The following is a 15,403-nucleotide window of genomic DNA, read 5'->3' as shown; positions in this document are numbered from 1 at the left end:
CCAAAATTTGGCTAAGTGTCTACATTATGAGAAAAAAGACCTTGGGTTCACTTTTGGATTCTCTTCTGGACTTATCAAAAGAGCAGGGTAACTTGCCAAACCTCCCAGGCACTGTCATGAGGCTGCCACAAACCACGGACTTGCGGGGAGAAAACAGGCCTGGATCAGCCAGTGCACACCGTTTTTGTCTCCACTCTAAGTTCCCTGATATGCCTGAGTCCAACTCAACAAGCATCCAGGGCACAGCTGCCCACCCGCCTGGCACAGCCCGTCAGGGCACAGGGACCAGGAAGATGTGGCCCAGACGCCTGGAGGCCGCAGTCTGTGGAGCGGCTGAGGCCAAGTGATGGGACCAGTGACACACAGAGCCCTGCCCAGTGCAGTCAGCAGGGCCTGGTGAACCGCTCAGTGCAGGGTCACACCAGAGCAAGAGTCACTGAGCGAGCTCAGTGGTTCCTGAGAGGTTCACGCTGTCCTAGCTGTTGTTTGGTGCCACCTTGCGGCTCAAGCTTAGATCCTGACGGGATGATTTCAGGCCCTGTGGCCAGCCAGGCCAGCCTGGACAGGGGCAGTGGTACCTCCAGGAACATCCTGGTTTAGTGAGAGCCTAATCCAGGCAAAAGTGCACCAGAGGGACCCGGGGCTGTGCAGTCTCAACCTTTACCTCCCTTGTTCTCCAGGTGGCCTTGACTGCGCTGCCCTGGCTCATCCTCTCTAGCCTTCTGTTAAGAGAAAGGGAGGAAGATCCCACCCATAAGATCCCAATTCATCCTGGCGTCACAGTTGGGCTGTGTTGTGCTGTGCTACCCGACTAGAGAGGGCTGCTTCCCCCGCCTTCCTGTCTCCAAAACAGGAAGCCCTAATCTGAGTGAAAAAGACTATAGGTGAGATGGTCTTTATGCTCTAAGAGGCACACATATTCACAAGGTCATCTGAGGTAACACTGGGCAAGCGTCTAAGATAAAGCCATAGTCACCCCGCGGGCCTCACCTCCGGCATGTCCAAGCGTGGCTGACTGATGGCTAACTCGTAGATGGCCCGGGCTCTCTCGATATCGCCAAGGATTGTCTCTAATTCTGCAAATTTAATCCAAGAGGTACAATTTTCAGGCCCAAATTCCAGGAACTTTTCATAAAGCTTCCGGCATCTGTCAAATTCTCGAAGCTGTAGCTCCAGTTCTATGTAACCTTTAAATAACTTGTTCTTCGGACACTTGCCTATGGAAGTTCCCTGGAAAAAAAGATAACCGACCGCTGTGACGTCTGAGTGGGTCTGACTTGTGCAGACATCCTCAGCCTGGCCTAGAAGCTGTTCTCTGTTGAACAACAGCCTTGGCACATCAACACGGCACACCACCCTCTCCCTCTGCAGTAACGCACTGCTCAAACTGGCTCGACAGAGACCAAAGGAAACCCTCCAATTCACTCAGCTATCAAGTCGGCCTGCTTTGCAAGAGATATGGTGTTCCAGAACTGTTCGGAAAACTATTTTGAATTTCACCTGGTTTCTCAGGATGTCCTAGTGAATGCGGATGTCAGATGGACAACACCTCCCATGAGTAAAAGGATAATCAAGGGACGAACCCTGCTGCCCACAGCCAGGGTGAGAGTAGCTTACCAGAAGGATAGCTGCATCTGATCCTATTAAGAAATTTTAGAACACTTGTTAAGAGGAAGGTGCACTTAATACACCAAAAATCTTGTACAGGATGAGAATACTAAAGATCTAAGATTCGATGTCTCTAGCCGGAAGAAAGATCTGGCAAGATCTTTCTTAGAGATCTGAAAGATCTCTAACTGTCCAATGTTGACACAGAATAACTTAAGCATCATCACCCAATCTTTCTTCAAAGGCCGTGCTTTCGAACAAGTCTCAGGTTATAAAGGCACAGTATTTCTGCTGCCTTCTCAAGAGGAATTACATAACCTGTAAGCCTTAAGATTTTAATTTCCTTCTCGAAGGACTTAATGATGCATCTTGAGCCTTTCTTTACTCACCAAAGCTCTTCTGGCAAATGGTAAATTTTTCTGTCTTATTTCAAACTGTGCATACAGTAACCACATTTTGGCAAATGTGAACTAGAAAACAAAAGCACAAAAACTCACGTAAGTTAAATTTAAATTAACAAGGGCCACAGACGAACTTCTCTAAAGCTACAGAGCTAGGACGTACATATCTTTTCATTTATAAGCTAAGAAGACAATATTTGACAGAAATTAGGAACAGTAATCTAGGCACTTCACTATAATGCAGGGCTCTGCAGCCCCTACTGAGAGGCAGCTTTGTTTGTGGGTGTGCTGTGATCAGGCAGAACATGGCCCTCTATTCTAGAAGGCAACTCGGTCAACACCTCTGTCTCTCATGCTGGGAAATACATAGAGATCATGTGTCAACCATCCCCAGAACACGCGTGTTCCCTGCGCCTGCGGACGACCACACAGGTGCCAGCAGCCGGTTGGCTGTCCCCTCTCATGCTGAGCTCAGTCTCTTCTGATTACCATCCTCCTGGAATTTCTCCATTAGCATATGCACCAGTCATTGGTCACTTAACACAGGCTGCCTGCTCAACTAGACTGTAAGCTGTTTTCGGAGGCAAAGAGTGTATCTTATTCTTATTTATGTTTTCCACAGAGCCTAGCACAGGGAAGAGCCAATCAATAAATATGATTTCACTGAATTATTTCACAAGTAACAGATGCAGGAGTTTGATGTGTCTGGAACAGAACATTTAGAGCAAACATACCTTTTTATGAGGAATGAGTTCCAAAGAGGCTTGGTAAACTTGTCTTGTCCTCTCCGGATCCTGCATTAGGATAAGAAATTTGCACAAAATATTTACGTCTATTACTAATACTAATTTTACTATTACTAATAAAAATATACACCCCTAACATTGACTATGTTCCTACAAGTTATTTTCAAACCCTGATTGCATTTATGATCAAAATTGAACTGCCTCTGGCCATCAAACTTTGATCACAGAATCACCCACAATACAGCCCTCAAACTCTTTTGCCTGACGGCAGAAACAAAGATGTTCTACAGTCTCGGATCAGCAGCAGAAAGTTAACCTTTTCCTATTAACTTACACACAACCAACTTCTGAAAATTTGCTAAAAGTAAGAATGTGCAATCCAGCTGGGATCCCTCTTCAGGAGAAAACCCAGGAAACTATAGATAATGAAACTAAGGGCTAGTTCATTGTTCCCTTTCAAGTTCCAAGTAATAATCTTGTTGCAGCTCAAGGTTTAAAAAAAATATAGCAAAACTAAAAACCACCTCACCTATGTCCACTACAGGTGTACAGAGTTTAAAACGTGGCAGAGGGGACTTCCCTGGTGGCATAGTGGTTAAGAACCCGCCTGCCAACGCAGGGGACGTGGGTTTGATCCCTGGTCCAGGAAGATCCCACATGCCGCAGAGCAACTAAGCCCGTGCACCACAACTACTGAACCTGCGCACCTAGAGCCCATGAGCCACAACTACTGAAGCCTGTGTACCGCAACTACTGAGCCCACGAGCCACAACTACTGAAGCCCACGCACCTAGAGCCCATGCTCCACCACAACAGAAGCCACCGCAATGAGAAGCCCGTGCACTGCAACGAAGAGTAGCCCCCGCTCCCTACAACTAGAGAAAGCCCGCGTGCAGCAACGAAGACCCAACGCAGCCAAAAAAACCCCAAAAAACAAACAACCTTATAAAATGTGGTATCAGTTCCCAGCCGCGCTAGCAGGGCCAACGCGCAGGGGAAGGAGCCCGCCCCCAGCCACCCCAGGACTAGGCTCTGCACCTTCGCCTCCAGCTCCTCGTAGAGGGCGTAGTTGATCCACAGGTAGATGTAGCGCTTCCAGTGCCTCTTCTCCTGCACAGGCGGCACGTTGGCGATGGCTCGCTCGTAGACTTCCCGCACTGTCTCTGCCTCTGCGTCGCTTTCAACCAAGCGCAAGTAATCGAACCATGCATCGTAGTTGTGCGGGTTAGCCTAGAAAGATAAGGTTAATAATTAGAAACCAAACCCAGAGCTGCACCTGCGGGACTATGTGAGCTGAAAGAAGGCAGCAGACTGACTTTCTGTACTCTAGCAACTTTTTTCTAGACTTTACAGGCTATTTCATTTAAAAATACCATTCTTGAGGTTCTATAATAGAAAAGGAAAAGGACTATAGAAGACAGACTATTAGCCAGAGGTTCCCCCAGCAAAGCCCCTTTTATCTACAACAGCTTATTTTTTTGGACTATACCAATTTTTCATTTTTTTTTTCAAGAAGGTGTAAGTGGAAAAATGACTTAGAGACAAATACATAAAGATCAATAACAATTGATGTTTTTTCCTTTTTTTTAATGAAGCAGCAAATGGTAATCAGAGTAGACCTCTGCTCTGGTGGTGCCCTGGATGCCTCTCCTCCACAGAGGTGAAGGGTGCCAGCTCCCCGTCTTCCCACCCCAGTAGCCACCGCACTTGGCTGAGTAAGGACCCCTGCTTGAGGGTCTGGTGCACACGAGTGGGTGACGTGGAGATGAAGCACACTGAGAACTGGTTTCTGGAAGTAGTATCCATTGGTGGGTCAGTCATCCCTGGCCAGACTGAAATGTGACTGTCTCATCTCCTGCTCCAGGACTTTGTGCAACTGCCCTGATTCCCGCCCATTATCCAAGTCTGCTCCTCCAGCTTCCTATTGATTCTGTAAACCTCCCAGTATCTATAGCTATGAAAATAGACATCTATTTTTTTAATGTGTCTTTGTTTATATATGTGACTCCATAGCACTATGCCTAGATTTAAAATTACAATGGAATTATACCATGCTCACAACTGCAAAACCTGCCTTTTCAATTAACGGCAATATGTCTTGAACGTATCTTGCTAACCCCATTTAATACCAGACTTAGTCCTTTGTTTGGAGATATCTTAATTAATTTGGCCAAGCAGAAGTATTTTAAAATACAGAGCAGAGCAGTAAAGGAAAACACTACTACCTTTGAATTCAAATCAAAATAGTACATTACAGACAGAGATGAGAATGGAACCCTAACTACAATATGTCTTTTGTTCAAGCAATTAAGCCAAAAGGTAATGTATAAAAATGGGTTTTTTCGATCAATCTCTGACTCTTCCATCTTCTTTAAAAAATGAGCTCAAATGGATTTCAGATTGCTTTTGCTCAAGTTCTTTGTGTATAATCAGCAACCAACAAAGTGACTTCCAACATGCGAGTGGCAGAGCAAATCCAAGCGCTGTCTGCTTGCCTTTTCTACCAGCCCCGTTTACCTCCCCATCTGGAATGCCAATTTACTGCACACACTGGATGGAGAGCGATGCTGTGGCCCAGGACTAGCCAGCAGGTCCCTGCCAGCACAACCACTCACTGCCAGTGCTCACCTTCACCTCCTCCTCGTACTGGAACCTCCGTTTGCTCACGATGATGTCTTCAATGCCCCGCCTGTCACCAAACTTCTTCTCAAAGATGGTGTAATTTTTAAAGAGTTCCTGGGCTTCCTGCTTTGAGATTCGATCCAGGGCGTACTTATAGATCACTCGTACCCTCTCAAACTGAAAGCAGACAGGATGATTATCTTCCAGAACACAGTATTCTCACTCTAGCCACAACTTGAAAAGTAATTATGACATAAAACATTACTTGTAAGTTAGATTATGAGGCCTCAAAATGTCCAAAGTACGACTTTTCTTCTCCCTTTTGTTGAGGTACTTTCAGCCAGGATGGACTGACACTCTCTTCTGAGCCCCACATTTAACAGTGTACCTAACACTGCCAGCTGGATGTCATCCATGCATCTCAGACTCACCCAAGCTCACTCCTCCTGACCAGCTGGGTCGTTGTCAGACTCCCCGTCCTGGGCAGTCACACCCACCACCCTGATCACACACCTGCTCTGTCAGGGGCCTCCCCAACTCCTCTCTCCTGCATTCCTCACACTGGCTGCTTCCACAGCCCAGCCCTTTCTACCTCCTCAACACAGCCCTTCACTTCTCCCCAGGCCTCTGCCGAGCCACCTCCATTTCTCCCTGGTCCATATGAAAAGCGCCCCCATGCCCACTCTGCCGCCCTCCTCCCAATACACTCTGCATGAACCAGCCAGAGGCTCCCCTCACAGCACAGATGACATCCGACCACTTCCTGCTTAAGACCCTCCACACTTCCCACCGGCCTGAGGACAGAATCTGAACTCACCTCTGGGACCTGTGCAAGACCCTGCATTTAGATCCCAGCCAACCCCTCCCCATCCTGTATTATCTGAGCTACATTTCAGGATTATTTCCCATACATACTATGGGAGAAAATAACTGACTTCTCGTGGGACAATCTCCGTTTCCATTTCAAATTCTGTTCTCTTACTGAAGGCTCTGGGGCTTTTTGTTTCCCAGGTTCATTACCTGTAAAGCCCTTTAATCAGAGTATCAAATGACTCTCAGTTTACAGATGATATTCTCATTTAGGTTTAAAGACTTAATTTTGAAGCAGAGCACAACAAAATGAAGACAGTTATAATATAACCCACAATCACGCACTCCCAGTCTGCAGCTTAGCCAGATATGTGCTGTTTCCCTTGACAAATCACGGTTTCATATTTTGAAAGCATTTTCTCCAAGGATAAGTGAATAAGAAAATGTAAATGAACTCAATGTGCACAAAAAGTAATCTTTTCTAAGCTGTTTTGCAACATAATCAAGTTCCTTTAAGTTTACTTACTTCTTTCTGATTTTCCTCAAATTTGGCAAAGGCAACATAAAGGTGTTCATCCATATGTTCATCCCCAAAGAATTCGACAGCTCTCTCATACACCTTCCGCGCATGGGCAAAGTAACCGTGCTTTTCTTCAAAGCGGGCGTACTTGATCCAGTTCTTCACATCAGGGTGCACAAGAACAAGTGAGCGGGATTAAAGAAAAACCAGGCAGAACAACGTGGCTTAAAAAACAAAAACCCAAACCCAGAACCTCAACACCACACACTACGGGTGGCTACAGGGGTGATAACACATGTACAAAGGTGGAGACCCACTAACCTGTGACCACCCAAGAGGCCATGTCTTGTTTGTGTGGCCTCCTCCAATTCTTATTCAGTATTTCAGGAGTGGTACAAACAGGAGTTTGGATCCACGAAAAAGCTGAAGCCTATGACTAGCCACGTGATCTGGACAAGTCATTAATCTTATCTAAGCCTCAGTTTTATCTATAAATAGAGGAAAATAATACCAACCAACCTCATTTGATGATTGCCAACTTTAAATGAGAAAAATGTGTGTAAAGCTCTTAGCAATTTCAGGCCAAAAGAATGTGCTCAACAAATGGCACTTTTTGTAGTATCTGCTCAGTAACATTAATATTTGAATTACTGATTAAGCAAAAAAAACGTGGGAGGAGTCAAGATAGCTGAATAGGAGTACATGGAGCTCACCTCACCCCACAAATACATTAAGAATACATCTACAAATGGAACAGTTCTCACAGAGCACCTGCTGAACACTTGCAGAGGACCTCAGACACCTGAAAGGGCAAGAAAGATCCCTGCGTAACCAGGTAGGACAAAAGAAACAAAAAGAAGAGGAAGGGGGGTGGGACCTGCGCCCCTTTGGGGGAGCTTAAGGAGTGGGGAGGCTCCCGCGCCAAGGGAAGCCCCCTCCCTGGTGGGGAGATAGCTGGGACAGAAGGGGAGCTTCAGGGGCTTGCAGAAGAGCACAGCAACTGGTCTGTGGCAGGCAGGACAGAGTGTGACCTACACAGATGGTCCCTGCCTCAGCCCTGCACACCCCAACCTGAGGTGTGTGTCTGCCGGTACAGAAGGGGATGGGTGCTGGAACGTGGCGTTGGAGAGCAGACCCGGGTAGAAGACTGCCGTTGGCGGCACAGAGACAGCCTGGAGGGACAGGAGTGTGGAGCTCCGGCAACCAGGAACGTTTATGGAGGAAGCTGGGGCTGCCATTGCAGCCTCCTTCTCCACGTACCAGGCCCTGCCTCCACATGCACTGGGAAGGACTCCCACGTGGGTGGGCTTGAACACCCCAATTCCTGGCCCAGCCCACTCCAACCTGAACCCAAGGAGGAACAGGCCAAGACACATATTATTGTTTTGTTTTGTTTTTTTGCGGTATGCGGTCCTCTCACTGTTGTAGCTTCTCCCGTTGCGGAGCACAGGCTCTGGACACGCAGGCCCAGCAGCCATGGCTCACAGACCCAGCTGCTCTGCAGCATGTGGGATCCTCCTGGACCGGGGCACGAACCCGTGTCCGCTGCATTGGCAGGTGGATTCTCAACCACTGCGCCACCAGGGAAGCCCCCAAGACACATATTAATCAAAGTGAGAAAAATTAAATACAAAGAAAAAATATCAAAGCAACAAGGGAAAAGCAACAAATAACATACAAGAGAATCCCCATGAGGTTATCAGCTGATTTTTCAGCTGAAACTGCAGGCCAAAATGGCGTGGCACCATATATTTAAAGTGATGAAAGGGAAAAACGTACAACCAAGAATACTCTACCCAGCAAGGCTCTCATTCAGATTCAATGGAGAAATCAAAAGATTTACAGACAAGCAAAAGCTAAGAGAATGCAGCACCACCAAACCAGCTTTACAACAAATGCTAAAGGTACTTCTTTAGGTGGAAAAGAAAAGGCCACGACTAGAAACAAGAAATGGGAAAGCTCACTGGTAAAGGCAAACATAAAGTAAAGGCAGGAAATTATCCACACACATTATCAAAACCAGCAACCGTGAGAAGAGGAGAATACAAATGCAGGAAATGGGAAATGCACTTGAAATTAAGAGATGAGCAACTTAAAACCACCATATATATATATATATATATATATATATATATATATATATACATAGACTGCTATATCAGAACCTCATGGAACCTGCAAACCAAAAAACTACAATAGATACACACACACATACACACACACAAAAGCAATCCAAACACAACACTAAAGACAGTCATCAAATCACAAGACAAGAGAACAAAAGAGGAAGGGAAGAAAAAAGACCTACAAAAACAAATCCAAAACAATTAAGGAAATGGCAATAAGGACATACATATCGATAACTACCTTAAATGTAAACAGATTAAATGCTCCAATCAAAGGACACAGACTGGCTAAATGGATACAAAAACAAGACCCATATATATGCTGTCTACAAGAGACCCACTTCAGATCTAGGGACACAGACTGAAAGTGAGGGCATGGAAAAAGGTATTCCATGCAAATGGAAATCAAAGCTGGAGTAGCAATACTCATATCAGACAAAACAGCCTTTAAAATAAAGACTTTTACAAGAGACAAGGAAAGACACTACATAATGATCAAGGGATCAATTCAAGAAGATGTAACAATTGTAAATATAGATGCACCCAACATAGGAGCACCTCGATACATAAGGCAAATGCTAACAGCCATAAAAGGGGAAATCGACAGTAACACAATAATAGTGGGGGACTTCAACACCCCACTTTCATCAATGGACAGATCATCCAGACAGAAAATCAATCAGGAAACACAGGCCTTTAAATGACACATTAGACCAGATAGACCTAATTGATATTTACAGAACATTCCATTCGAAAGCAGCAGAATACACTTTCTTCAAGTGCATATGGAACATTCTCCAGGATAGATCACATATTGGGCCACAAGTCAAGCCTCGGTAAATTTAAGAAAATTGAGATCATATCAAGCATCTTTTCTAACCACAACGCTGTGAGATTAGAAATCAATTACAGGAAAAAAACTAAAAAACACAAACACTTGGAAGCTGAACAATGTTACTAAACAACCAAGGGATCACTGAAGAACTCAAAGAGGAAATCATAAAATGCCTAGAAACAAATGACAACAAAAACACAACAGTCCAAAACCTACTGGATGCAGCAAAAGCAGTTCTAAGAGGGAAGTTTACAGCAATACAATCTTACGTCAGAAAACAAGAAAAATCTCAAGTAAACAACCTAACCTTACACCTAAAGCAACAAGAGAAAGAAGAACAACAAAACCCCCAAAGTTAGTAGAAGAAAAGTAATCATCAAGTTCAGAGCAGAAATAAATGAAATAGAGAAAAACAATAGGAAAAAAAAAATCAATGAAAAGCTGGTTCTTTGAAAAGATAAACAAAACTGATAAACCTTTAGCCAGACTCATCAAGAAAAAAAAGGGAGACGCCTCAAATCAATAAAATTAGAAATGAAAAAGAAGGTACAACTGACACCACAGAAAAACCAAAGATCATAAGAGACTACTAAAGCAACCATACGCCAATAAAATGGACAACCTAGAAGAAATGGACAAATTCTTAGCAAATTCTTAGAAAGATACAACCTTCCAAGACTGAACCAGGAAGAAACAGAAAACATGAACCGACCAATCTCAAGTACTGAAGTTGAAACTGTGATTAAAAACTTCCAACAAAAGTCCAGGACTAGATGGCTTCACAGGTGAATTCTACTGAACACTTAGAGAAGAGTTAACACCGATTCTTCTGAAACTTTTCCAAAACATTGCAGAGGAAGGAATACTCCCAAGTTCATTCTACAAGGCCACCATCATCCCAATACCAAAACCAGTAAAAGGTACCACAAAAAAAGAAAATTACAGGTCAATATCACCAATGAACACAGATGCAAAAATCCTCAACAAAATACTAGCAAACCTAATCAAACAATACATTAAAAGGATCATACACCATGATCAAGTAGGCTTTATCCAAGGGATGCAAGGATGCTTCAATATCTGCAAATCAGTGTGATACACCATGTTAACTGAAGAATAAAAACCATATGATCATCTCAATAGATGCAGAAAAAGCTTCTGACAAAATTCAACACCCATTTATGATAAAAACTGTCCAAAAAGTGGGCACAGAGGGGACATACCTCAACATAATAAAGGCCATATATGACAAACCCACAGCTAACATCATACTCAATGGTGAAAAACTGAAAGCATTTCCTCTAAGATCAGGAACAAGGCAAGGATGTCCACTGTCACCACTTTTATTCAACATAGTTTTGGAAGTCCTAGGCATGGCAATCAGAGAATAAAAATAAAAGGAATCCAAACTGGAGAGAAAGTAAAACTGTCACTGTTTGCAGACGACATGATATTATACTTAGAAAATCCCAAAGATACTACCAGAAAACTACTAGAGCTCAATCTGGTAAAGCTGAAGGATACAAAATACACAGAAATCTCTTGCATTCCTATACACTAACAACGAACAATCAGAAAGAGAAATTGAGGAAACAATCCCATTTACCATCACATCAAAAAGAATAAAATACCTGGGAGTAAACCTATTATGTAAGAAGGCAAAACACTTGTACTTAGAAAACTATAAAATGCTAATGAAAGAAATCAAAGACGACACAAACAGATGGAAAGATATAACATGTTCTTGGATTGGAAGAATCAGCATTGTCAAAATTACTACACTACCCAAGGCAACCTAGAGATTCAATGCAATCCCTATCAATGGCATTTTTCACAGAACTAAAAGAAAAAAAGTTTTAATCTGTATGGAAACACAAAAGACACCAAACAGCCAAGGCAATCTTGAGGAAAAAAAACAGAGTTGGAGGAATTAGGCTCCCTGGCTTCAGACTATACTACAAAGCTACAGTCATCAAAACAGTATGGTATCGGCACAAAAACAGAAATATAGATCAAGAGAACAGGATAGAAAGCTCAGCGATAAACCCACACACCTATGGTCAACTAATCTATGACAAAAGAGGCCAGAATATAAAATGGAGCAAAGATACCCTCTTTAATAAGGGGTGCTGAGAAAACTGGACAGTTACATGTAAAAGAATGAAATTAGAAAACTCCCTAACACCATATATAAAAATAAGCTCAAAATACATTAAAGAACTAAATGTAAAGCCAGATACTCTGAGAGGAAAACAGGCAGAACACTTTGACATAAATTGCAGCAACATCTTTTTGGTTCCACCTCCTAGAGTAATGAAATTAAAAACAAAAATAAATGGGACCTAATTAAACTTAAAAGCCCTTGCACATCAAAGGAAACCATAAACAAAACGAAAAGACAACCCACAGAATGGGAGAAAATATTTGCAAATGAAGCAACCAACAAGTGATTAATCTCCAAAATATACAAATAGCTCATGCAGCTCTATATCAAAAAAACAAACAATCCAATCAACAAATGGTCAGAAGATCTAAACAGACATTTCTCCAAAGAGGACAGAGAGATGGTCAAAATGCACTTGAAAAGATGCTCAACATCACTAATTATTAGAGAAATGCACATCAAAACTTCAATGAGGTATTACCTCACACCAGTCAGAATGGTCATCATCAAAAAGTCTACAAACAGGGCTTCCCTGGTGGCACAGTGGTTGAGAGTCCGCCTGCCGATGCAGGGGACATGGGTTCGTGCCCCGGTCCGGGAGGATCCCACATGCTGCGGAGCGGCTGGGCCCGTGAGCCATGGCCGCTGAGCCTGTGCTCCGCAACAGGAGAGGCCACAACAGTGAGAGGCCCGCATACCGCAAAAAAAAAAAAAAAAAAAGTCTACAAATAATAAATGCTGGAGAGGGTGTGGAGAAAAGGGAACTCTCTTGCACTGTTGGTGGGAATGTAAATTGATACAGCCACTATGGAGAACAGTATGGAGGTTCCTTCAAAAACTAAAAATAGAACTACCATACGACCCAACAATCCCACTACTGGGCACATACCCTGAGAAAACCATAATTCAAAGAGTCATGTACCACAATGTTCATTGCAGCACTATTTACAATAGCCAGGACATGGAAGCAACCTAAGTGTCCATTGACAGATGAACAGATAAAGAAGACGTGGCACATATATACAATGGAATATTACTCAGCCATAAAAGAAATGAAAGTGAGTTATTTGTAGTGAGGTGGATGGACCTAGAGTCTGTTATACAGACTGAAGTCAGAAAGAGAAAAACAAATAACATATGCTAACACATATATATGAAATTAAAAAAAAAAAGGTTCTGAAGAACCTAGGGGCAGGACAGGAATAAAGACGCAGACATAGAGAATGGCATAGAGAATGGACTTGAGGACACAGGGAGAAGGGAAGGGTAAGCTGGGACAAAGTGAGAGAGTGGCATGGACATATATACACTACCAAATGTAAAACACGTAGCTAGTGGGAAGCAGCTGCATAGCATGGGGAGATCAGCTCGGTGCTTTGTGACCACCTAGAGGGGTGGGATAGGGAGGATGGGAGGGAGTTGCAAGAGGGAGGGGATACGGGAATATATGTATACGTATAGCTGATTCACTTTGTGATACAGCAGAAACTAACACACCACTGTAAAGCAATTATACTCCAATAAAGATGTTTGAAAAAAAACACAAACTACATATAGAACTGCCATATGATCCAGCAATCTGAGCATACATCTGGAGAAAACTGTAATTTGAAACGATACGTGCACGCCATGTTCATTGTAGCAGCATTTACGATAGTGAAGACATGGAAACAACCTAAATGTCCATTTACAAAGGAATGGATAAATGAGATATCGTACATATATACAATGGAATACTACTCAGCCATAAAAAAGAACGAAATAATGCCATTTGCAGTAACATGGATAAATCTAGAAATTATCTTACTAAGTGAAGTCAGGCAGAGAAAGACAAATATATATCACTTATATGTGGAATTTAATTTAAAAAATGATACAAATGAATTTTTTTGCAGAGAGAAACAGACTCATCGATCTTGAAATCAAACTTATGGTTACCAAAGGGGAAATGTCAGGGGAAGTGATCGACTGGGAGATTGGGATTAACGTATACACACTACTATATATAAGATAAATAACAGGGACCTACTGTATAGCACAGGGAACTCTACTCAATGTTCTGTGGTAACCTATATGGGAAAAGAATCTGAAAAAGAATGGATACATATATATGTATAACTGATTCACTTTGCTGTACACGTGAAACTAACACAACACTGTAAATCAACTATACTCCAATAAAAACTTAAGGAAAAAAAAAGGAAGTTCCCTAGCAGTCCAGTGGTTAGGACTTGGCGCTTTCACTGCCTTGGTCCAGGATCAATCCCTGGTCGGACAACTAAGATTCTGCAAGGTTCGTGGCGCAGACAAAAAAAAAAAAAAAAAAAACTTAAAAAAAAAAGAAAGGAAGAAAGAAAAAAACATGTCACAAAAGGAAAACTTCTAACCAGAGCGTAAAGAGAAAGTTCTGAATTACCATTTACTTCTTCACAGGACGTATGTATTTTTAATCTACCTTCCGTGAAGAAATCCTTAATTTCTTAAGTAGTAATACATTCAAATAGGGCAACGATGTAAAGAGTGCAGGCTCTAAAGCGGCTACTGGGTTCAAATCCCATCTCCATCACTACCCGAGAGACCCTCTCCTGCCTGTTTCCTCATCTGTAGAATGAAGCAATTTCCTGAGTCACAGGGCTGTGGTGGGGATTAAAGGACAATATCTGTAAAGTGCGTAGAATAATGCATGGCACAAAGCAGTCACTATAAATGCTGTTGTTAAACTAGTAATATCAAAATGAGTAGTCATAATTAAGATGTTAAAATTGCATAATAAAGTTGAGTCTTGGATCTCGCAGTAGTTATGTTCTATGAAGTCATTCTGCCTAGCAAATACCAAATCACTGCTCCTAGGGGAAATACACACACACACATACATACACACACACACACACATCTCACACAGATTGTGATTTTAAATCCTAAAAACAACTAATGTTGGTAGATTCTATTTTCTTTATGAAAGAGAAAACAAATCTCAGAAGTGTTAAGTGACTTGCCTGAGGCTGCCCACCAGCTGGTGCCAGAAAAAGGATTCAGCCCCATCCAGCTGGCCCCAGAGCTGAAGTGTCTCTCTCTCCCCTGTACCGCCCCTGCCATCCCTTGACCCGGTCATCCTTGCAGGACAGCAGAGACAGAAGGCAGATGATTGTCTTGTTTGTCCTCAACTGGGACCATGTGCCTTGAGGTGATTCAGTTTTCATCACTCTGGGCTTGTCTGCAAATGACTGCCAAAGTACCACAAATACTGATTTTGGGTTTACAAATAAACTTTAGCAAGTAGGAGAATTCACAAGTACAAGAACAGTGAAAAAGGAGAATCAACTATTTCAAGTTCCTGAGAGTGCTTTCCCGTGTTACCATCTCCTCTTCACAGTCAGCCCACAGCGGGAACTTTTACCTTCCTTTTAAAGATGAGGACACCAAGGCTCCAAGGAGTTACCCGATGCATTGAGGTCACATGGCTAGTAAATGGTAACCCTCTAGATCGACTCCAGTACCAGTGCTAATGACCAACATACACCCCAGAACAAACCAGGACCCAATGCAGTGGCCAGGGCCTTAGGATGTCACC

At 43.0% G+C, this 15,403-nt stretch overlaps 1 protein-coding gene across 3 annotated transcripts in view; it reads right to left on the bottom strand.

Annotated features, from left to right (window-relative positions):
- CRNKL1 (crooked neck pre-mRNA splicing factor 1) overlaps positions 1–15,403 on the bottom strand; it is a 28,594-nt gene that overhangs the window by 8,485 nt on the left and 4,706 nt on the right. For all 3 annotated transcript variants that reach the window (XR_004345695.1, XR_004345694.1, XM_032604418.1), the window contains exons 6-11: positions 6,714–6,892; positions 5,384–5,554; positions 3,794–3,985; positions 2,744–2,803; positions 1,998–2,078; positions 991–1,230 (exon numbers count right to left, since the gene is read on the bottom strand). Coding sequence is in view for 1 of the 3 variants with exons in the window: in XM_032604418.1 (XP_032460309.1) it covers positions 991–1,230; positions 1,998–2,078; positions 2,744–2,803; positions 3,794–3,985; positions 5,384–5,554; positions 6,714–6,892 (923 nt within the window). In the remaining 2 variants the exon portion in view is untranslated. The remainder of the gene's footprint in view (positions 1–990; positions 1,231–1,997; positions 2,079–2,743; positions 2,804–3,793; positions 3,986–5,383; positions 5,555–6,713; positions 6,893–15,403) is intronic.

Source organism: Phocoena sinus, chromosome 15 (assembly GCF_008692025.1).
Source record: "Phocoena sinus isolate mPhoSin1 chromosome 15, mPhoSin1.pri, whole genome shotgun sequence".
In the NCBI taxonomy this organism is placed as follows: domain Eukaryota; kingdom Metazoa; phylum Chordata; class Mammalia; order Artiodactyla; family Phocoenidae; genus Phocoena; species Phocoena sinus.
Note: the sequence above shows the minus strand (reverse complement) of the source record. Positions and strands in the feature narration are given on the sequence as shown.